This window comes from Dreissena polymorpha, chromosome 4 (assembly GCF_020536995.1).
Source record: "Dreissena polymorpha isolate Duluth1 chromosome 4, UMN_Dpol_1.0, whole genome shotgun sequence".
NCBI lineage: Eukaryota > Metazoa > Mollusca > Bivalvia > Myida > Dreissenidae > Dreissena > Dreissena polymorpha.
In genome coordinates this window covers 137,607,158-137,631,433 of record NC_068358.1, presented here as the reverse complement: position 1 = coordinate 137,631,433, position 24,276 = coordinate 137,607,158, and the positions used below count along the sequence as shown (strand labels likewise).

The 24,276-nt window shown below is 35.6% G+C and overlaps 1 protein-coding gene across 9 annotated transcripts in view; it reads right to left on the bottom strand.

The window, feature by feature from the left end:
• LOC127876753 (protein furry-like) overlaps positions 1-24,276 on the bottom strand; it is a 141,738-nt gene that overhangs the window by 27,197 nt on the left and 90,265 nt on the right. For 6 of the 9 annotated variants that reach the window (XM_052422190.1, XM_052422189.1, XM_052422193.1 and 3 more), the window contains 9 exons: positions 20,045-20,232; positions 19,651-19,722; positions 18,326-18,343; positions 14,432-14,522; positions 13,095-13,192; positions 11,637-11,660; positions 3,442-3,645; positions 2,240-2,367; positions 1,649-1,889 (listed from right to left, as the gene is read on the bottom strand). In XM_052422190.1, coding sequence (XP_052278150.1) covers positions 1,649-1,889; positions 2,240-2,367; positions 3,442-3,645; positions 11,637-11,660; positions 13,095-13,192; positions 14,432-14,522; positions 18,326-18,343; positions 19,651-19,722; positions 20,045-20,232 — 1,064 coding nt within the window. The remainder of the gene's footprint in view (positions 1-1,648; positions 1,890-2,239; positions 2,368-3,441; positions 3,646-11,636; positions 11,661-13,094; positions 13,193-14,431; positions 14,523-18,325; positions 18,344-19,650; positions 19,723-20,044; positions 20,233-24,276) is intronic. The other 3 variants (XM_052422194.1, XM_052422198.1, XM_052422196.1) reach the window with 2 other exon arrangements.

Genomic DNA, 24,276 nt, shown 5'->3' with positions numbered 1-24,276 from the left:
TGGACGTAATTCTTTCGTGCGACACACCGTCCAATGATGGTGAACAAATGTGCCAAATGATTTTAAAATCTCACAATGAGCGACACAGTTATGGCTTGGACAAGCTCATTTATGGCCAATTTGACCTTTGAACTCAAAGTGTGACCTTGACCTTGGAGATATCGACGTAATTCTTTTGCACAACACACCGTCCAATGATGTGTTGAATGATTTTAAAATCTCACAATAATTGACATAGTTATGGCCCGGACAAGCTCATTTATGGCCATTTTTAACCTCTGAACTCAGTGTGACCTTGACCTTGGAGATATTGACGCCATTCTTTCGCCAGCACACTGTCCAATGATGGTGAACAAATGTGCCAAATGATTATAAAATCTCAGAATAAACAATATAGTAATGGCCCGGACAAGCATTTGACCTTTGAACTCCAAGTGTGACCTTGACCTTGGAGAAATCGACGTAATTCTTTCGCGCGACACACCGTCAAATGATGGTGAACAAATGTACCAAGTCATTTTAAAATCTAACAAATAATGACATAGTAATGGTCCAGACAAACTTTCGGTTAATAATGCACTAAGTGACACCATGACCTAGTTTTTGACCTGGCATGACCCATATTAAAACTTGACCTAGACATCATCTAGATACAACTTGTGACCAATTTTGGTGAAGATCGGATGAAATTTTGGGACAGACCGACCAATCAACTGACAGACACAACCGACAAAGTGACTCCTAATAAAAAATTAGTCTCACTCTGGGATAATGGGGTTTAATGTATGTGCATAAAGTGGGGGACACATTCAGGTGCATAAGGTGGGGGACACAGTCAGCTTTCTTTTTGTTGTTGTTGTTTAATCAAAGTCTCATCTAGGCGAAATTCCATTTAAAGCGGAAAGTTTTGTTCTTGATTAGCCTGTGCAATCTGCAACGGCTTATTAGACAGGACATTTTCTGCTTTCATTGTATTTTTTCTTTCGAAGGAACCTTCTTCTAGGCAAAATTCCAGTAAAGTGTCTTCCACAGGCTATACTGCAAAGGCTAATCTGGGATGACATTTCAAGTGCATTAAAAACGTGTTTTCCCAGAGTAAGGCAGAAACAATGGACAAAATTGTCACAAAACCAGGTTTTCAATTTGAAAAAATCTGATAAAGGGAGACAACTCAAAATCTGCATTGTTACTGATTGTTCATAGTTACCCTCCCCTTGTTTCAAATTCAATCTATTTTTAGTCATGGCGACCTTGACCTTGGAGATATCGATGTAATTCTTTCGCGCGACACAGGGTCCAATGATAGCGAACAAATGTGCCAAATGATTTTAAAATCTCACAATGAACGACAAAGTTATGGCCCGGACAAGCTTGTTCCGCCTGCCCGCCAGCTCGCCTGCCGACATTCGCCAATCTAATAACCAGTGTTTTCCTTCGGAAACCAGGGTTTATATTTACTTCTGGTACAGAGCTTGTATGAGTTTGATCAGAAAATCTAGGGCCCATGTTAATTTCCATTCCTGCAAGTTACAAAAGCATGGTCTTAAGTAATACATTCTATTATTACCAACATAAGTTTTTTTTTCTCCAAAGCTGTAGAAATGCCTTAAAGAACAATTTATCTGACAAAAAACTAAAGGTGACTGACCCTGTATAGCTTGGGGAAGATCTGAGAGGTGTTGATTGTGTTGGTGACTGATGACTCGGACATGACCTTTGACACGTGCATCTTCCACATCTCATCCACATCCTCCGTGGGTGACATCAGGTACATGTAGGAGGCCAGCAGGGTCGGGTATGTCGACGAGGTCGCGCTGGCACTCAGGATAGCATTGTCTGGATCTTCGTCATCATCATCAGAGCAGGACGAGGAACTTGCCAGGCTATGGCTATGAATCAGTTTGAATCAGTTTGAAAACTGTGCAACACATTTGTATTGGCTCAATAACAATAACACAATTTGTATCATCTCTTCATTGAAAAGTTTATCAGAAAATTAAATTACTGATTGCACAAATCGAATGTATAAACAAAATTATTTAACTGCTGAAGGAATCATTGCAGATGAGATTAACATAAACAGGATTCCTATAACAATTTTATAAAACATACTTATAACCTCTATTACAAGAAACTGAAAATAATTATGCTCTTTTCACCTCAAATTAACATAAATGAATTAATTTACTAAATAAGGCAACATAGACAGCCAATGTACAGCCCAATGTATCCAGCTTACGTTGAGTCTGTTTTTGGTGAGTACTCCTGGTCATCAGGCAGTCCGGGGTTCTTGATGACGATCACATTACTGGCACATGGCGTCACGCACCCCTGGCGCTGACTCTCCTCAGGGGTAGACGAGACCGACTGTAACAACACAGCACAATACATGGAACACCATCTGGTTTTACAGCAAGAGAAGAGGTTTAAAGAATATTTATAAATAGAGATGAATGACGAGATGACCCCAGATTGCTCATCTGTATAACGTTTTTGCGGGCAGAAAAGTTGTGTAGCTTATTAACCATGTGGCCCCTGGAGCATGGTCAGTTTTAACATTGGGAGCATTATTTGAACAAACTTAGTAGAGGATCGATATACAATGTTACATATAAAACACATTTGGCTCTTGTGATTTCAGGTGACCAGTCTTGGCCATATTGTACTGGTAAATACAGACCATGGTGGAACATAAACAATGCTTTTAAACTGATGGAAAAAAACACCCCTATAAAAGCCCTGATTTATAATTTACTTTTCAGCTATTTTTTTGTACAACATGGGTTTTCACCAACAGAAAAGCATGGTCTATTTTAACCAACATGCATTTATGGTCAAGCATGGTCTATGTTTACCACTTGATAACTACCTGATCAACTAAATGAATGCAAGTGACCCAGTTTCTAAATCATCCAATATATCATCGCCATATCAGTGTGACAAATGTTCTGATCAAGTTTCATGACGAGTGGGCAATAAATATGGCTTCTAGAGAATTTACAAATGGCAATTGTTGAAGACTGATAAAAAAACAGCAATCATAAAAAAATTAGCATTTTGTGTTCAGGTCAGCTTATAAAAGCAAAATACATCTAAATATTCATATACAACAAGAAATGTGTTTGTCGGAAACACTATGTCCCCTTCTGCACCGCTTTGAATTGTTTTTTGTTTTTTTGACCTTTGACTTTGACCTTGAAGGATGACCTTGACCTTTCACCACTCAAAATGTGCAGCTCCATGAGATACACATGCATGCCAAATATGAAGTTGCTATCTTCAATATTGCAAAATTTATGGCAAAATGTTAAAGTAGGAGCAAACAAACCAACAGACAGACCAACAGACAGACCAAAAGACAGGGCAAAAACAATATGTCCCCCACTATAGTGGTGGGGGACATAAAAATCCAGCAGATAATCTTTTGATGTCAATACCCACCTCTCTGCCAGACAGGGTCTCTCTATCAATGTTTATACTCTCTGTAGAGATACCATGAACCGGGATTTCTGACAGGGTCAGTTTGCTGAGTCGCTGCAGATCTGGCGTGCTGCCAAAGTTTGTGCGCCGATGCAGAACCTCTTCTGGCATCTCGTTGAATGATTGTCGTCTGCTGGACTCAAACGTGTTGAAGTAGTCATTGTCCTGAAGTTGGGAAAACAAATGAGCCGAGTTCAGGGTAAACCAAGCTTCATGCATTTGCATAAAGTATTGTCCCTTATTTTCCCATTTGCATAAAATACTGTCCCTTATTTTCCCATTTGCATAAAGTATTGTCCCTTATTTTCCCATTTGCATTAAGTATTTCCCTTATTTTCCCATTTGCATAAAGTATTGTCCCTTATTTTCCCATTTGCATAAAGTATTGTCCCTTATTTTCCCATTTGCATAAAGTATTGTCCCTTATTTTCCTGTGATGTTTGCACAGGCTAATCAGAGATGAATCATTTAGCTTTTATGAATTTTCCATTTAAGGAAGGTCTCTTATATGAAAATTTAGTCTAGGTGAAGTGTTGTCCTGTACAGGCTCATCAGGGACATCACTATAGGCACATGCATTAAGCCCGATTTTTGCCACAGCTAAAATATTTGTGTACCTTGTGAACTTAATAAGATTATGGATGGATCCATGGTACATTTGTAGCTTTTATTTTAATGATTGTAGGGAAGTACAGTCAGGAATATTTTGATAAGAGATGGACGGACACAAAGACACACCATAGGATACACTGATAGGAACAAAGAGATTCATATACAACCCCCCTCTACATCCAGTAGGTATAAAAAATATTTTCAGAGAACCAAGTTGACAAAAGAAAAACAATGAATTAACTTCCTTTACATGAATAAAAAATGCATGTATTTTGTAAATTCCAATCACCTATTTTTGTCTCTGCAACGGGTAAATGTAACTAAGACTCATTGAAATTATTTATCATCCATAACATCAGCAATGATATATTATGCTCCTTTGTGAATACAAGAATAGCAGCGATGCAGGTGCTATCTGAATACAGTGCTGGGTTATGGGTTAGAAAACTGAGTAAGTCTGAGGTCAATTAGCAAGGTGGATCCATTTATGTACATTAATAGGTTTATATGTGCAACTAACCTAAAACGACACATGCTTCTGAGAAAAGGAAATCAAACATTTCTTTCTTTCTTCTGAGCTCTTTAAATAACAATAAAATACTAGTAAATACAGTCAGAAATGTATTATGTTCAGGGAGGAGTTTTTGGTATAGTAATTCAAGTGATTATTGGTCACCTAATGGGAGAAGGTGTTGAATGTTAAAACACATAATTGATGAACAATGTAACAAATAAAGCAGGGTAATTCGGGTAGGTACGGAGCTTTCTTACACAGACACTGTTTGTCAATAAAGCACATCTTGCTGCAACGGATATCCCCATATCACAATAATGCAATGGAGAATATCAATCTTCATTCAATTTTATCCTTAATTTAATACATTTTTCTTCGACAGTGTCAATAAGTTGCCCTGTTTACCCCCCACTGAGATATACAATTCTCAAAAAATTATGTAGCCTGATATTTTTAACATGTGTTGTCCTTATACATACAGGTATTTGTACAATACTTGCTAAAAGTCCCCCATGACTGTTTGTACTTACCCTAGTTGAAACTAACGGTTTGAAGTGCACAGACAAAACTGAAGTTTTGCAAGACATTTTTCAGGGTATACCGTAGATAATTATCAGTAATATAGGACATGTGTCATCCGAAAATGGTTCTTATGCCATATAAATTTGGATAATAGTAATTTACGTGAAAGATAACTTAATGCAAGATAAATTATAGTATGATTAGTTATAGATTTAGGCATGATGCAATTCCAACAAATCAAAAGTTGATTCAGATTGAAGGATAAAAATTGAAATAAATTCCACAAGAACTAAGTCAAAACGACAATCCTTTCATTCTTAACACCATGGTATATGTCACACATAGGGGCATTTGACGTGCAATCTGGTCAGGATATTAGCTGTTCGTTATAACATCAGGCTCATTAGCGGCCAGCGTAGCTCCTTAGCAGATTGCGTGAATGTGTGCTCTGGCCTGGAGCTACACTGGCAGCATATTGCATACAAAATAGTATCCTTATTATTAGAACGTGTGCATTGTTAAACCGAAGAAAATGCACAAGCAAAATGAACATATACATTCACATATACTGACATAATAGGAAATAATCAAGTTTTACAATTAAAATAAATTAGGGGAAATAACTGATATTATTGCAAAGATATCATGATAACAAAAGATTTATGTAGATTTATGTATAATATGTATGTCCCTTTAAGGCATCTATTGCAAAAAAAAATTAATTTTGTAAATGAAAATTGTTTGACACAGACAGCATAAACTATTGAAAGATCTGACACTTTTAGATTAGTAAAGTGAAATAACTGCAGGTTCTTGATAAGTGGATTTGATTTATATTTAAAAAATCGAAAATATAATATTGGCCTTCACATAAGATGTTTTGTAGATACAGCTGATCTTAATTAAGAAATTTAATTGGTCATTACTCTACAGTTCATATGGCAATTAAAGTGGTTTGTACAAATTTTCATTCAGTTTTGTAACCAGTGTACCAAAACTGTTGCAGAAGTAAAACTGGTCAGACCAAATAACAAGATTTAACTCTGAGTCCCCTGGGCAAGGCTGTCACCGCTAAATGTCTGGATACAAAAATAAGTATTGAGTGCAAAGAAAGAAGGAAAATACAATATAGACAATATCACAATTAGTACAGCAATAAGTAAAAATAATTGAGAAGGCAAATACATGGCATTTCTCTTTCTAACTTTTTTTTTACACATCATGCCATTTATAAATTGTGACATTGACCTTAAAAGGAAGAAAATGGCTGATGCCCATTTTTGCTAATTGATTTTGGAATCCCATGATGCCAAATGAAGAGATGGGCCAGACACACATCGTCTTTTGGGGATATCCCAAAACTTTGTGTCCACACAGTCCTTGACCTTTAAACAAGAGATACAGTTGTTGGGTGTGACATATTGTTTTCATATGATGAACAGCAACTAATCTATTTCAAAATCCGTACATGCATAATTAAGTTATTGACTAAATCATACTAGAGCTATCACTGAATTTGTCAATACAAAAAACTTCTATCATACTCATATTTCTAACAAGAGGGCCATGATGGCCCTGAATCGCTCACCTGACTAACCTTGCTTCATGAACTAAAATTTTATTAGACCCATATACAATCCCAAGCCAAATTTCATTAATTAATACATTCTGACAAAATTTTATTAAGACGTGATGAAAACTGTGACCTCTTTCATCTACACAAGGTTTTACTAGAATTGGCCCGGTGACTTAATTTTTGACCCCAGGTGACCCATATACGATCCAAAATCATATATTATCAAGATAAACATTCTGACCATATTTCATGAAGATCATATGAAAACTATGACCTCTATTGTCTTCACAAAGTTTTTCTATGATTTGACCTAGTGACCTAGTTTTTGACCCCAGATGACCCTAATACAATCCCAACCCAGATTTCATCAAGATTAATATTCTGGCCAAATTTCATAAAGATTTAATGACTGTGACCTCTACTGTCTACAAAAGTTTTTTTTGACCCTAAATGACCCAAATTAAATCCCAACCCAGATTTTAACAAGAAATACATTCTGACTCTATTTCATTAAGGTCTGATGAAAACTGTGACCTCTATAGTCTACACAAGGTTTTTCTATTTTTTGACCTAGTGCCTATTTGCTGACCCCAGATGACCCAAATACAATCCAAACAGGGCTCCCCTGGCCCAAAAATTTCTGTAGCCAACATTTTAGCCAAATAGAATTTTGTTTAGCCAAATTTTAGAAACTGTAGCCAAAGTTTTAGCAAAGCATTTGCAGGGGTCAAAGTTGGATATTTTGAAAATCCTGAACTTAAAGCTGCGGGCCAGGGGGCCGCAGGGCCCTCGGTGGGTCCAGGGGACAAGAGGGCCGGAGGCCCCCGGAAGCTCCTGGATTCAACGCATTAAAAGGGTGCCTGTACCTGTTCTGGTGATTCTATTTTCTTAAAAAAACAACATACACATATATTTATAAATCTTCATGTATTTGATAAGGAACACACAAAAGTTAGTCAAAAGGCAATTCATTCACATGCACCCACTGTCTGGCATGGACTCGACTGCAGGTGTTGCTTTTGAAGAACCCGGTCAAACCTGTAACAGTCGTTACAAATTATTATATTTTTCACACATACTTTAAAGTCAATATTACATGTTTAATAAATGCAGAATCAAATGTTTGTCACCATTTATATTCCCAGAATCATGCTGCCAGAAGCCTCCACATTCACCTAAGAAAATTGGGTATGGTGGCTTCTGCTCAACAGTTAAAATTGAAAATTTCAGATGGGTTCCCCTAGTTTTTATCCCAATCGCTTTGTTTGAATGCTAAATAATTGTATCCCGGTGTGACCCAAATTCGACGATGTAACGGTTACATGAAGCAATATTTAGCAAATAATTAAAGAAATAATTAAATGTTTAATAGCACAAAATAATAATTTTAAACTCGGCTGTATTACTTTGAAATGATTCCAAGACAATAATCATCCATTTAATCGATAAAAATAGAACATCGTCGAATTTGGGTTACGGTAGGTTGCCCATATTTGTTTTATAAAAAGTAAAAAAAACCATTTCTTGCTGCTGGGCTCATATGTTGGGGACAATAAAACATTTTATTGAACTAAAAAAGACCTGTCCCAGTCAGCAAAAATGGCGTATTTGATCGTATTTTCAATTACTGTTAAAATTCTTTTCCTGTTTTATGCTTTATTCAAAGGTCAAAATATTTTAAAAGCTCACAATCAATAAATCATACGTTATTAATAAAAAAAATTGGCAAATTTGCTAGATCTATCTTGCCGATTTTTGATGCAAAAAAAACTAAACAATAAACTTTAGCAACAGAAAATACGACCAAATTCGGGGTGTTATTTAAAAAAAATAAAAACTCTACCTGGTTGGTCTTGATGGTTCTTATATTCTTTATGTGATTAGGGTCCTCTGCGTGGAGATGAAATGCCTTCTTCCCACAAGACTGATAATTTAGGGTTTCCTTACAAACTTCTCAAACCGCTTTTCCACAAGCTTCCACTTTTCTCCACCAGTTCACTCCCCGCCCGTAGACTACAGCGTAGTCTTTCTCGTGTAACCATTCCCAGCGCCACTTATTGTATGCACCTTCAAGATCTTTCACCTTATATCCAACAGGCAAGTATCTCGTTGCCATTTTTCTCAACTTGAGTCTAAACACAGCTTCCCATTCGGCATTAAATATACGCAAAAAGTACTCAAATTGATTTAAATCGGCAGCAATCTTTCATCAGATGTAATTGTTTATTTAAGCTGCTACAATGTACGATTTGTTTTCACATCAGTTATTTGTCTCGATGACCGGTGTGTATGCCGACTGCGTATCAATTTTTCAGCTCAATAACACCGCAATGTATTGAAGCACAGTCTACAGCTGAAAGCGGTTAATATCTGGGACGGCATGTCAGGAAAAAAATCAATACCAATAATTCACATTGTTCATTAATTAAGCAACGATTAATAACACTTATCCTTTATGGATTTTCATGAAATAAAAACCATAATAAAGAAAATTTTATTCTCTTTAATCTGATATATAAATTATTATAATACACTTAGTGAAAAACAATTAATTATGCTGTTAAAGGTTTTTCAATTATTTGACCTAGTGACCTAGTTTTTGACCCCAGATGACCCATATACAATTCCAACCCAGATTTCATCAAGACAAACATTCTGAACAAATTTCATAAAGATTGGATGTAAAATGTGACCTCTATTTTCTACACAAGGTTTTTCTATTATTTGACCTAGTGACCTAGTTTTTGACCCCAGATGACCCAAATACAATCCCAACCCAGATTTCTTCAAGATAAGCATTCTGACCAAATTTCATACAGATTGCATGAAAAATGTGACCTCTATTGTCTACACACGGTTTTTCTATTATTTGACCTAGTGACCTAGTTTTTGACCCCAGATGACCCAAATACAATCCCAACCCAGATTATATCAAGATAAACATTCTGACCAAATTTTATAAAGATTGGATGAAAACTGTGACCACTACTGTCTACACAAGCAAATTGTTGACGGACGCACGCACACACACACACACACACGCACGCACATACGGACGCCGGACATCACACGGTCACATAAGCTCACCATGTCACTTCGTGACAGGTGAACTAAAAATGAAGAGGGGGAAGTTAAATGTATAAACAACAAAAAAGAAAGTAATTGTTAAAAGGGGGAGAGAACATATCAACAAACAAGAGGGTAATGAGCCCTAATGCACTCACCTGAGACCCGAATGAACTAGATTATTATGAGAAAGTGGAGTTCAAAATAATAAAAGTACTTTATGACAAAAAATAATTTAATTTACAGGCACATTTCTATTTTTTAACTAGGCTGAGATATCATAAAATTTAATACACTGACCAAGATGATTCATGAAGATTGGATAAAAAAGTGACTTCTAGTTATTAACATGTCTTTTTTTTACCTAGTGACCTAAGTTCACATAACCCAGTGCGATATTTCATTAGGGCAAATGTTCTAACAAAGATTCATAAAGATTGGCCAATAATTGTGGCTAATATAGCGTCAACAAGTTTTCACTATAGCCATAAAAGAAAGACTGGCACGCACCCTTAAGGCTATGTTTTTCAACAAACCGTAATATGTTTATCACAGCTGTCATTAGAAAAAGTGTTTTGACTTATTTTCATTTAGATTAAACTAAAAAATGTTACTTTTAGAGTGTTAACAAGGTTTACTATATCATAGAAAAAGGAAAAATGCCCTTGCAGCCATGTTTTTCTAACAACTGGAACCATTTTTGAACTCACCCTCGTCCCCTGGCAGACATCATTTTTGATGAACAAAAGACCATTCCCAACTCAGCCTAGCTATTATAAGAACAAAAGTTCTGACCAAGTTTCATGAAGATTGGATCCAAAATGTGACTTCTAGAGCGTTAACAACGCTTTACAAAAGCCATATAAGGATACATGCCCTGCCCCGTTTTTCTACGGACCAGTACCATTTTTGAACTCATCCAAGATATCATTAGAACAAATGCTCTGTCAAAGTTTAATGAGATTGGTCTATAGATGTGACTTCTGCAGTGCAAAAAGGTTTTATTATAGCATACAAGGAAAACTTCCCCACCCCCTGGCGGCCATGTTTTGAACCAACCAGAACCATTTTTTAACTCAGCTAAGACATCATGTGAACTAATGTTCAGATTCGACTAAAAATGTGATTTCCAGAGTGTTAACAAGGTTTTACTATTGCAATTGTAGGAAAAATGCCCAGCTTTTCAACAGCAGGAACAAGATATCATTGAGACACATGTTCTAACCAAGTTTCACGAAGATTGGAAATAAATGTGGCCTCTAGAGTGTTAACAAGACAAATGTTGACCACACACAATGAACGACAGACAAATGGCAATCACCAAAGCTTACCATGAGCATGTTGTGCTCATGTGAGCTAACAAACAAGGAGAATCCTGAACATAATCCTTCAAAATGTATTTAATAAGGTATAACATATAAAAGTTAAGTGAAAAACTATTGCTAAAAATTGAAACAGTAATTAATAATTGAACACTGGGATAAAATGCATTCCAGTTAAATGGGATAATCCATCTGCCGGAACCATGCATGATTTCCTAAAGCGTGGACAAAGAATTGTGCCTCTTGCCGGAAAAAACTGGACCTAATGCATCTGCGTAGAGTGTCGTCCCAGATTAGACTTTGATGTCCACACAGGCTTATCTGGGAAAACGCTTTCAGCCTACATTGGATTTTCTTTAAAAATAGAAATCCTTTAAACGAAAAATTCCACTAAAACAAAGCGTTGTTCCTGATTTGCCTGTGCGGACTGCTCAGGTTTATCATCGGGAGGATACTTTACATGCATGCATTTAGCCCAATTTTTTCAGAGTGAGGCTCATATTGTGCATAGAAGCAAGAGGAAGCTAGGCTGCGAAACACTTACATGCACATTGTGGTTGTGAGGATACTGAAACAGGCCGTGTAACTTTCAGTCAGGCTCAGATAAATGAATATCATGCAACATACTTAAACAATGCTTTTGAATATGTGGACCATAAATAGGTTAAATTTTTGTGTAGATACAACTGTTTAACATTAAAGCATTCTAAATTGACAATACTTAACTAAGAATTTTATTAATAGTGTATAAGCAGACTAACACAAGAAATTCCATACAAAAGCCTGTATACATGTACATGCACTTTGATCAAAATTTAAAAACAGTTTTAAATACTTTCCTCATTAAACATTTCTTATTTCACAAAGCAATGCCCACTGCATATGACAAAATATCGCTATAAGTGCTTGCACCAACCCCGTGTAGCTTTCATAGTAACACAGAGGAGCAAGATGTGATCTAATGTATGGCAGCCATAACTTGTTTGAATATCTTGAAACATTCCATTTTGATTTGATGTTCTACAGCTTCAAGCCCCTAAAGGGACTTCCCTGGAGTAAAAGTCTAATGCTTACACCACTCGGACATCCTTGCTCGTACAATGAGTGATGTATTTAATACTTTATATAAGCAATCATCGTAGTTTCACAAAATATAAAGACAGCAACAGAACTCTCCAAATTATTCAATCGTTTCTTGTTGCAACGCTTTACAATGTTCAGGTTTTTAAATCGTCAAAAGATGCATATAATAGATATTTTAGAGCATGGTAAATGTTCAATATTACTGTTTCCTCACAAATATCATAACTAAAACGAAAATTTGCGAATCTGAAACATTTTTTTTCAATTTTATCAATTTACCAAAATGTGAACAGGTCCTTAAGTACCAAAACTAAGCTTAGGCCTGAACAAATTGATCAGTTGTTCTACAGATTTGTGCCCAAAGAAATACGACATGAACATCGTGCACATTCGGGTTTACAGGAAACCATGTTTTTGCTGTTACACTAAATCCTTCTTGGTTACTGAATTGGTAGCTCATGTGTAACAAGGAACAGTATTTGGTCCATTCTTATGCCATATCTCAACCTGTAACTTCAAAGACTGATTTATGATGAGAATACTGATGGTCTTGACATACTCAATACTTGAATTGTGATTTCGTCTTTTTACAGATTTGAGCCACTGAATGGCACATTCTTTAAAAAATGCACTTCATATGTGGTGGCAATGTTGAATCCACTGTACATTTCTATCTTAGACAATTACAGTTGGCAACTTTTATTCTGTACAGTTTCTATTATAAACAATTTGCAATTATTTGTTCATGATCAAAAGTAGTTTAATTTGATAGGCTGAAAATTAAAAGTTAAACATCTAACATGTGGTAGGTTCATGATTAAAAGTATTTCAATTTGATAGTCTGAAATGTTGAATATTTAAGATGAAAACACACATTAACTATCGGGCTATGGACCATGAGAAGACCAGGACAACTTACATCATACTCCAAGTCATACTCTCCCAGGAAGTCAAAGTTCTTGATTGTCATGGTGACCAGGTCAAGGCTGTTGCTGTCCCCGCTGTAGATACCATCAGCTGCAGGAAGACAAGGGACATGTATCTTAAAGTTACTGTCATTATATATTTTTAACATAAGGTTATCTGATTGTGTGTTTTATAAACATGTTGTTATTTTCCTGCTGCGAACTTAACCAAACATAACGCACAACCAAGGATAACGTGCATTTGATTTTAAAAACCGAAACATGACGTCTTTTATTGATAATTAGGATAGCACAATGGCTTTTTTCACAAATTAGCACTCAGTATAGAGTTGTATAAGACCCATCAACTTTTTAAATTGAAACTTTGGGTTTACAACTTCACGTAATACATGGTTAAGTACAGTAAAGATACAAATAGGCCTACTAGTCCACAAAGTTTGATTAGGGTTTGATTTTTACAGCCAGATTTGTTCATGTAATAAAACATGATATTGTGGTTGTCATTTACAATTAATTAATTCTTTAAAATACTAAAATCAGTGCTATGAATTGCAAAACATACATATGCAAACATCACTTTGTACCTAATAGAATCAACTCATAATACAGCAATAAATATTTCACAAATCTTAGAAGAAATCAAAACTAAAAACTTCATTATTGTATGATCAGTACTTTTTGAGTTATCACAGGATCCAGTTTTATTGACATATAGGCAGACAGACAAACATACTTACTTACAGTTCCCTTGAATGATACACATAGTGGCCTGAATATTAAGTTAATCATGTTTGTAAGGTAAACTAATTTGAGCTTTGATAAAAATGAGCCTTTCACTGAGAAAACAAGGGCTTTAACCCTTTGCATGCTGGGAAATTTGTCGTCTGCTAAAATGTTGTCTGCTGAATTTCTAAAATTAGCATTTTCTTCGATTTTTTTTTCAAAAAAATACTATCAGAATAGCAAACAGTTTGGATCCTGATGAGACGCCACGTTCTGTGGCATCTCATCTGGATCCAAACTGTTTGCAATGGCCTTTAAAATTCGGTTCCAGCGCTGAAAGAGTTAAGTATGTGAGTAAAGACTAAAGTGTTGGGCAGATTATCCTGAGCAGTCTGAACAGGCAAATTAGGGACAAAACTTTGCACCTTAACTTGATTTTCACCAAGAGGACTTCTTTTAACAATAAATACTCATAAAACCAGAAAGTTAATCCCTTATTCAGATTAGCCTGGCTAATCTTGGATGACGCTTTATGCACGTGCATTAAGCCAAGTCTTCTAATGTTCTAATGAGGGAATATAATGTTATGCATATTTCCCAGGCTTACAAGACTGGGCCATGTCCGGTATGGAGTCCTCCCCACTGGATGGGATGCTGGGTTGAGGGTCGATGGTGTCACTGTACTGGCTGAAGATAACCTGAAACACAACCAGGAATATCAGTCTATTAAATACTTTCATAAAACACTGCCGGAGACCAGTTGACTAGCAACTTAAGGTAACAAAGCTAGGGCAGCAACATTACACACAAAAAGAATGCTGGATCAATCAATCAGCATTAATTACCACTGTTATTCATATATATCTGTACTATATATTGCACATATAGTATGTAAAATATTAATAATATACAATTAAATGTGTGTAATTATATTGTCATAATTAAAAATAATGTTTTCACAATAATCTGAAGTGAGAGTGTAATTAAAATTGTATTTTGTTAAGCATGCAGTACCAATACAAAAAAGGGATATTCTTTGTACCGTTTATACCATGGATGTGGATACCATATTGTCCCTTTCTAATGCCCCCAAGGGTGAAAGTTTTTAAGAGGGGGCATAAAGCAAGGGCCCCCAAAACAGTGGTTATGACATTAAAAAAGAAGAAATCCACAAAGAACACACTGATTTCAAACACTTTACTCAAAACAAGGTTTTCATTGACTTTTTTTAAACTGAAGAGCACCAGTAATGACATCAGGAGGTCAATAGTTCATCCATATTAGGTGAAGGGAATTTTAATGGCTCAATTATGTATGGTACATAAGTTTTTAGTATGTAGTGTTCTTTTATGAATTAACTGAATGATTGGAATATATTGCTTCAACTATAAATTGTTTTTTGATTATTTGGGACATTTATTAGAAAGGGCTGTTAAACAGGCACAATACGGTATATATTATCCTGTATACCATATGAGGGCAGGAAGGTATAACATTATATGTGATCATAATATGGCAGAAATTACATTTCTTGTATACCATAATAAGGCTGAACAGAGTACCATTTCAGATTTAGATAGTATATACAGTATCTGTGTGTATTCCATTACATATAGACTACATTTAATAATTTTATACTACTCAAAATAAACAAATATTGAACAGTATCAAACATTTTTCCTGTATAATACTATGGCAAGTTGAAGCAGCTGGATACTTTCACAATCTACAGTGTACATCCTTTTACTGAACACAAATTTAATAATTTTTCATATGTATTTCGTTACCTGTTATATTTTCTATCACATTTTACAGTATTTTGTTACATATTTTACATAAATAGATCATCTTCTTAACAACGGTTGAACAAAGCAGCGGGCAATTAGCAATCTTGACAGGAAAAAACATCTACAAAGAAAGCCATGACTGCACACTCAGTATTAAAATGCTGTTGCTCTTCAAGTATTGTTGATCACTGTTTCAATACTAAAAACAGTTAAAATGGTTTGAAAAAGTAAACCATCTGAGCAGTTATTTTAACAAAAGCGTCAAACAACACATGATATGATTGATGAGAAGCCGGAATACATGTATATGATGAAGAAGCTTTTAATATGTTTTGCATGTTTTAACATAAAAAATTACAAAACAATAATTGACAGCACGCTCGGCTGCGGGTGCAGTTTTGAATAGATGAAAGCTTTCAGATTTTTTATTTTTTTTAGAGGCGACCGATCACAGTGACCTTGACCTTTTACTTAGTGACCCAAAAATGGGTGTGGCATGTAGAACTCATCAAGAAGCAGCTACATATGAAGTTTCAAAGTTGTAGGTTGAAGCACTTTGATTTTAGAGCCAATGTTCATAACCTTGACAACATGTCAAGGTTTTAGCGGACGGCGGACACGACACGACGAGCTGGCTATGACAATACCTCGGGTTCCTCCGTAAAAAGCTGAGCTAAAAATTGTCATCCGGTTACATAATGTTTTTTTAATAATGTGAACATTAAGGTATTTGAAAGTAGATATACGCTAAAACACATCTTAATTTCAGGCGATATATAGTAGATATGGACCAAACATGAAAATGAAAATATATAGAGGCTCAAAATTGAGAACTATAAGGATGACTTTGACCTTCAGCAAGAGTGACTGACTACCTTAATATAGAAGCCTAATATCATGAAATCCTTCAAAGGGTATTTGAGATATGCACCCGACATGAACATAGGGGCTCAAAGGGCCCTCGATTCGCACTTTTTACCGCCAAATACTTTTTTCCCCTATTTCAGCTAAAAATTCTCCCCTCCAAAAAAAAATTTTTTTTTTTTTTTTTTTACTTTTTTACCTATGTTGCCAGCTGGTATCATGCTATTAACCTTTGATTTAATGTATATTTATTTAAATTACATTAAAATATAGCAATTTTAAGTGTTGAATGGTTGGTGAAAAGATATTCTGAAATTCCCCTTTTCGCCCAAAATGACACGAAATTCCCCCCTCTAAGGGCCCCAGCCCCAATCCCCCAAAGTGTAGCAAGGGTCCTGGCTCAATCCTTTGACCTTGAAGTAAGATGTTAAGCTGGAGTGACTGACTCATGTCTTCTGAACATAGTCTAAACGATCTAAACAATTAAGCCAAGTTTCATGAAAATCCTTTAAAGGGTACTTTAGGTATGCAGTGGAAATGCAAATTGAAGATAAACCTTTGACCTTGTAGTACGACCTTGACCTGAAGCCAGCATGAATAACTTCTACACATGGTCTAAATGACCTAAACATTGTAGCATGTTGCATAAAATCCATTAATAGGCAATGAAATATGGACCAGACATGAAAATAGTGGCTCAAACCTTTTTTTTAATACCTAAAAAAATTACCTTTACCTTAGCATGTTGACTAACTCATGCTTTCTACACACAGTCTACATGACCTGAACATTTTAGCCAAATTTTCATAAACATATTTTAATTGGTAAATGAGACATGTACCAGACATTGAAATGAGGCTAAAACCTTAAACGATTGCCTTGACCTTCAGTCAGCATGACTGACTCATTCCTTATGCATATAATCTCAATGACCTTCACATGTCATCCTAGTTCATTGATAATCGTTCAAATGGTATAGAGGATATTTGTTGGATTCGGCGGAATATCAATTTTAATTCACGTGTGATCATAGAAATATATATTTTCACTTGTGGCTACACCACTCGTGAACATATTATTTTCTATAATCACTCGTAAATTAAAATCAATATTCCGCCGAATCCAACAAATTTTCTTTTTCTTTTATGCTTTTTTCACCGATTCTTTAAATTGTAAAAGAGTTTAACCCGAGAATTTGGATGGAATAATGACGTCATTTTGTCCAAAAAAAAGATGTCATTTCACAGTAAAACTGAAAATTATTGATAATTTTCACTGTTATGTTTCACTGTTTAAAACAGTGAATTATCAGTTTTATTTCATTGATATTTCTCTATAAACTACCGAAAAGCATAAAATAAATAGGAGATACCTTTGATTATCAGTAGGACTTTGACCATGAGTCTGTGGGACTGATTCATGCATTCAGCATAATTTCTACTTGCCTTGTATATTTATGGCAAGTGTCATGAACATCTTTAAATGAGTTAAGTGTTACAGACAGTGTAACTGCCAAAAGTACAGACGGACAAAGTGTATTCCTAAACCACTTTGCAGCGGGTACTAATAACAATGGTTTCAGTTCATTTTTGTTTACACTCTCAAAGCACCAAACCCCCAAGCATGTATTAAGTTGACGATAACACATTGACACCTTTCCCAATACATACAAGCACATGTACATAAACATAATTCATTTGCAAATATATATTACTCTTTTATAATTTTCCTGGCAAAACTACACACATGCAAATCTTTTATCTTCTATATCTGAGTAACTTTTTTATATAAGAATTTGTTTTGACTTTGATTCTTATTTTATATTATGAGCATAATAGATTATACTTTACCTTATTTATTGATTGTTCCTTAATTGGCATTAACAAAAAAAATGTTAATGTTATAAATTACAAAACTAAATTATGTACAAATCTAACTGCAACATAATTACATGCACCATAAAGCATAATGCAGTTTTGAACATTATTTTTTAACATAAACATGCATACAAAATCAACACAACAATCTATAGTTGACATATAATGGAACACGCCAACCTAACTTTCAAACAGAATTATTATTAAAACTTAAAATTTTGCATTGCCAACACAATAACTTAATTTGTTATTTTTCATAGTCACTAATAGCAGGCCTTGAAACATTTTTCAAGAGCTACCCCCTCCCTCTGCAGGGTGATAAAATCTGTAAGTCCTACATTTGTGATATAGGAAAATATTATATCAGATAATAAGCAGCCATGACCTTTTCTTAACCTAAACTGTCATGGGACTATCTTATTTCACATTATGAATACATTAACTATTATAATTAGGTAGAGTTAAATGCAGCAGCATCAAAAACTAAGTGCATTCTGTGCAATTTAAATCATAATTATTTCTCACATACAAAAAGATTATTGCCATTGTCAAAACCAAAAAAGAGTTTCTTTTTGTACAGTATGTTGTTCATTTGGCAGCTTGTATACGATCTCTATTGGTGTGACCGGAATATTTGTACTTATTAATATTTCCGTAACTAGAAAAAACACTGGGGACAAAGTGTAAACATTAAAAATCTTCACACCACATTTATTTCACTTGAAATTTAAGCAGTGGTCCTGATCTTTCATGGCCTGCTTATTCATAATGGTGTTCCATAAAACCCTAAAATAACATTTTTAGGAAGAAGTCAATATATATTAAAACCTTCTTATCTTTCTCTTATTACGATTATTTGATATATAAAGTTCATAAATCAAATTCATAAATCATGTTCATAAATGAAATCAAACTATATATTTTTTTTAAGTTCAAACATTAAGCACTGCTTTAATGTTAAGCTGCAAAACTTATCATCATCTAACATGCAAGTAAGAACATTTACAATAACAACTTGAAAGCTAAACCTTTTCCGTTCAGAAGGTAAAAGGGCTATATGCAACTTCCATAAAACCAATGCAACCTGCAAGCAACTTGCAATCTGTTCAGGTTTTATGCTGTTTGCTGCTCATCAGTATATAACGGTTTGAAATGTATGATTTAAAACTTAAATCAGATAAAAAAGGTCTCTAATTTATTTTGATTTTCTAAGCAACTACAAATGAGACAAAATGGCAATCTGAGTGTTAAAGGTTTAACTGCGAGGTACACAACCTACATGGAGACACGCTACTTACCGATGGACTCTTGGGCAGCCTCTTCTGTCCGTAACATGCCAGCAACTCTGTCAGCCTCTCCCTGGTTCGAGCCTTGAACACGTGGGTAATATAAGGCTTGCGAGTTGTAATCCAATACATTACTCTTGTTAAATGTTTTGTTTTTTTTAACTAAATCTGTGAGAAAAAATGTTCACTTTTAAAAATTTATTTCCATGTAATATATTTGACTTATTGTTTAATTTAAACAAACAGGTATATTAAATTAATTACCTATAAGTGATAAACATGTTTCTTGTTATATAAATTTTAAAATTGTGTCTAAAGTAAGAAAGTCTGTAAGCTTGAACCGGGCAATCAAAATTTGAGAAACTGGGCCCAGGCATTTTTGGCTTTTTAAGTACCAGCTATGCACCTGTGAATTCTGTGGTTTACGCCAGCAGGTGTCTGACTCATTCTTTGAGTCCTTCCGGCTAAGAGATGACTGGTTACTGGAGGCCCGGTTGACGTCACCACCCGGAGACCCATGGATCTCCTGGTTTAGAAACTTGCGCCCAATGATCCCTGTGTGGGAGAGATCTACCGTGAAGTCTAGGGTACGACCTGCAAATAGTTCAATGGCATTACTGTTACTTTTACCCTTTCTCAAACATAAGCAAAATAAAATGGCTATACATTAATTCTACGCTAAACTAGCACTTTCTATGACATGTCTGTCTTTGTGTTAGTGTAGTAATGTACAGCCGTGAAAACAGGCTCCATATAATTTTGGTATGACTCTGGTATCATGGCTGACTGTTGCACTCGGAATAGTTGGAATTAAATGGAAATAAAACATTCCATATCTCATAAAAAGGTCATATTAGCCAAAAGTTTCTTTGTCCTAGCACGACATACTTGTTTATGAAGCCAAACTGAGAAAGGTGTTTAAACATAACATGTCTATTTTGGGCTCTTCTCAGAAATAAGAAATATTGTTAATATTAGAATAACACAATTTTTCTCTTGATTTGAGTAAACACTAATTCAAAACATGCAATATAAAGTTGTCCTCGTTATAAAAGTAAGATACGTTAAACAAAAACAGATCATTGTAAAGTATGTAAAATACATAGATAAGAACTAAATAATACACTAAATGAGGGCTATACATGTAATATCGTTTAAGAAAACAATCACATTTCTTACCGTCAACACATTTTTTTTTTTAAAGTTTTGCCTAAAATCCGATTTTTTGAAAATATACACAGAACTCGTCAGATACGTTAACTTGTTTGTATGTTTCTTGTAGCTTAGACTTGATATGCAAGGCACAAATACACGAAATTCATGTCATCGTATCATCCTTTATGAAGGAAAACATTAAAACTACACAAAATGTGTTTACCACCTCTCTGTCGGAAGCTTTTTAGCAAATGTACATCAAATACGTTAATGTCAAAGATGTTAAATCGATTAATTACAATACATTTTTCGACCCGTTTGGTGCCTCTAAATTTAAGATTTCGTCACACTATGACGTAATTGTGTTTCATCACTGTTCTACAAAGCATCTAGAGCCACGTCATCGCTCAAATCGTATGTTTACTGCGCGTGTATATGGCGGAAAATATTAAGTGTGGATGGTGTTTGATATAAGCAGAGGTAAGTTGTGATTTATGCTTCGATTTACTTTGATTACCACCTTTTGGAAGAAAAGTATGCAACGCAAAAGCAATTTGCATGCGGCAATAGAAATATAAACCCAAATATAAACGATTCAATGTATTTAACATATCTGATGAACAACTTTAACGTATCTGATTCTAATAAATATTGAGAGATTTTAATGTTTTAATCGAGTTTTCACAATTTCCTCAATGGTTTTTACCAAATGGGGTACATATTGTTAGCATTAACCACCATTATATGTAGCAGTGTCAAATATATACGAAACAATAACCTTCTCCTTTTTCAATATAACGTATCTAATGTCATTTTCGTTCTTTCAGAAAGATGGTCAAAACAGCAGCAGAAAACCAGAAAGCGTACAGAGAACGCAAAAAGGCAAGAGATGAAACCTTTTTAGAGAAGGAAAGAGCCAGAGCAAAAGGATATAGAAAGCCGATACACGCCAAAACAAAGAAAGACCAAGCCTTGATAAGAGAAATAAATAAACAGTATAGCCAGAAGTACCGTGATAGACAAAAGACCTTAAAGCAATCCCAAGTTAGAAGTACCACAATAACGACTGAGGCTGAAGAGAAATCCAAAGAGGACGAGCACTCCAATGTTGTTTCAAGTACATCCAGTAACATGTTGCAAGAGCAAAGCGAGGCCAATCAACACTTTTGGTTAAACTATCATTTCCTCAGAAACGAAGAAACAAACGGAAATCAGATGCACTCAAAAGGGCTCACAGCAAAATCCAAAGGCTCAATGGACAGATATCTTTCCTTACAAGAAACAAAAACAAGTGGGCGAAACGATGCCAGAGGATTTCTAAAAAGATTATACTCTCGGCTGAAGCTGACGGCATCACCACAGCTGACAACAATGAACAATCATTGACACCAAAAAGCAAGACAATAGTAGAATTGAGACGAGATGGAGTAAGTCCGAGAAAGCTACCGAAATCTGTTGTCAAGAAGCTAGTGCTGTACAATGCAATATAAGACGAAATCAAATAGAGCCATCTTGCCAACCCATAACAGCAGCGACGAAACATTGCAACTCGTGTAATAAGCAGAAAAATATTTAAAAAGTACAAATGTATGTCTATGGTGAGCAAGAAAACATGCATAAGTATGACAGAACTGAGAATACATCAGGACAAAGTAATAGAGTTTAGAAAGCGATCAAGGATGAAAGCAGAGAGGGATCAATTGAAGGCTCATGTCGTGGAGTTCATAGAACAAGATGATGTAAGCGTAATGATGCCAGGGAAAGCAGACGCAAAATTATATGAAAGAGAAATGGCCGATTCGCATACTTACAGACTACATGTTTAACATTCACCAAAGATTTCAAGCAGAAACTCAGAAGAAAATTTTGCTGGCTCCTTTTTGTAAACTACGCCCTGCGTACATCAAACTTACTTCTTCAATGTCAAGAAATACCTGTCTATGTTCAAGACATCAGAGTTTTGCGATGAAACTGAACTGCCTTCGTTTACAGGGCGTTACCAAAAACCCAGAGACTGTTTGCAAGAACACGACGCAAGAGCAAATGGAAGTGCTTATTGGTGGCATTTCTAACGTGGAAGTAGAATATGAAACATGGCACCGGGTAGAAGTAGATGGTAAGAGAAAGATGAAAATAGTATCGGTTAAGTGTAGTAAAGACGACTTCATAATCCTGATAAAGGAAGAATATGAAGCATTCCTGAATCAGATGAGCAGAGTTACAGCCCAATATACAGCACTGAAATCGTTAAAAGAAAACCTTCCGAGCAATGACATGGTAGTGCAAATGGACTTTGCTGAAAACTTTACGTGTGGGACAAAATCCAGAGTGCATATTGGAATGCCAGTTCAGTCACATTACATCCGGTGGTTGATATTTCAGAGGCACGGATAATAGTCTTGAGTACTTGAACTTTGGCTTTGTGTCTGATGCTCTGCAACACAACTCTTCAGCCGTGATTACGATAATGAAAAAGCTATGCAAAGAATTAAGAGAGATATTCCCTGAAGCTCGACAAATTCATTACTGGACGGACAGCCCTTCCTACCAGTATCGTAATTGATTCGTGTTTGATGCTATCATGCACTTTGCAGAACGATTCAGTGGATTTTTGGCACGTTGGAATTACTTTGAATCCGGCCATGGTAAGGGCCCTTGTGACGGCATCGGTGGTGTTACTAAGAGAAAGGCAAGTGATGCTATAAAGCAGGGAAAAGCCTGTATCCAGGATGCTTTTGACTTTTTCAATTGGGCAAAGGGAAGTTCTGTTAACATCAAGTACCGTTTCTACACCACAGATGACGTTGAAACAACTGCTGCTGAAATCCAGAAAACGAATCCGCTTCCAATGCAAGGTACAATGAAAGCACAAGCTGTGTTTCCTAAAGACGGTGGCTTGTTCTCCAGAGAGGTATCCTGGTATTGCCAATCTTGTATCATTGGTGACACTCTATGCAATGGCTGGATATGGCATGGTATGGCAAGGAAGGTAGCCGAATTAATAGATGATGTTAATCATGAAATGGAACCCACCCCTGCAGCTATACCAATGGCTGTAACTGCAGAACTAGACGTGGTCCCCAAGAAAGGTGACTTTTTGGCTGCCGTCTATGAAGGGGTCTGGTACGTTGGAAAAGTTCTTAAGGTTGGCGAATCGAACGGCGATGCTAAAATCTCCTTTATGAAAAAAGCTCGTGGAAGCACATCCGTTGAAAAATTCAAATGGCCGCAGCCTCCGGATAAGATATGGGTCAAATTCAACCAGATTCTTTGTAACGTCAATGAACCAGAGCCTGTTGGAAAGTCCGGAAGAGAATTCAAATTAGGAGAAGACGATCACAAACTAATTTGCCAGATATTTCAGATGAAATAACTTAACGGCATCAGGTACGTTAAAAGTGTCGAGTGTTAAAATCCATGTTCCACGTTCATATAACCGTTCAAAGTTAATTAAGTGTATACTTTAGCGAAAGTATACCGTTT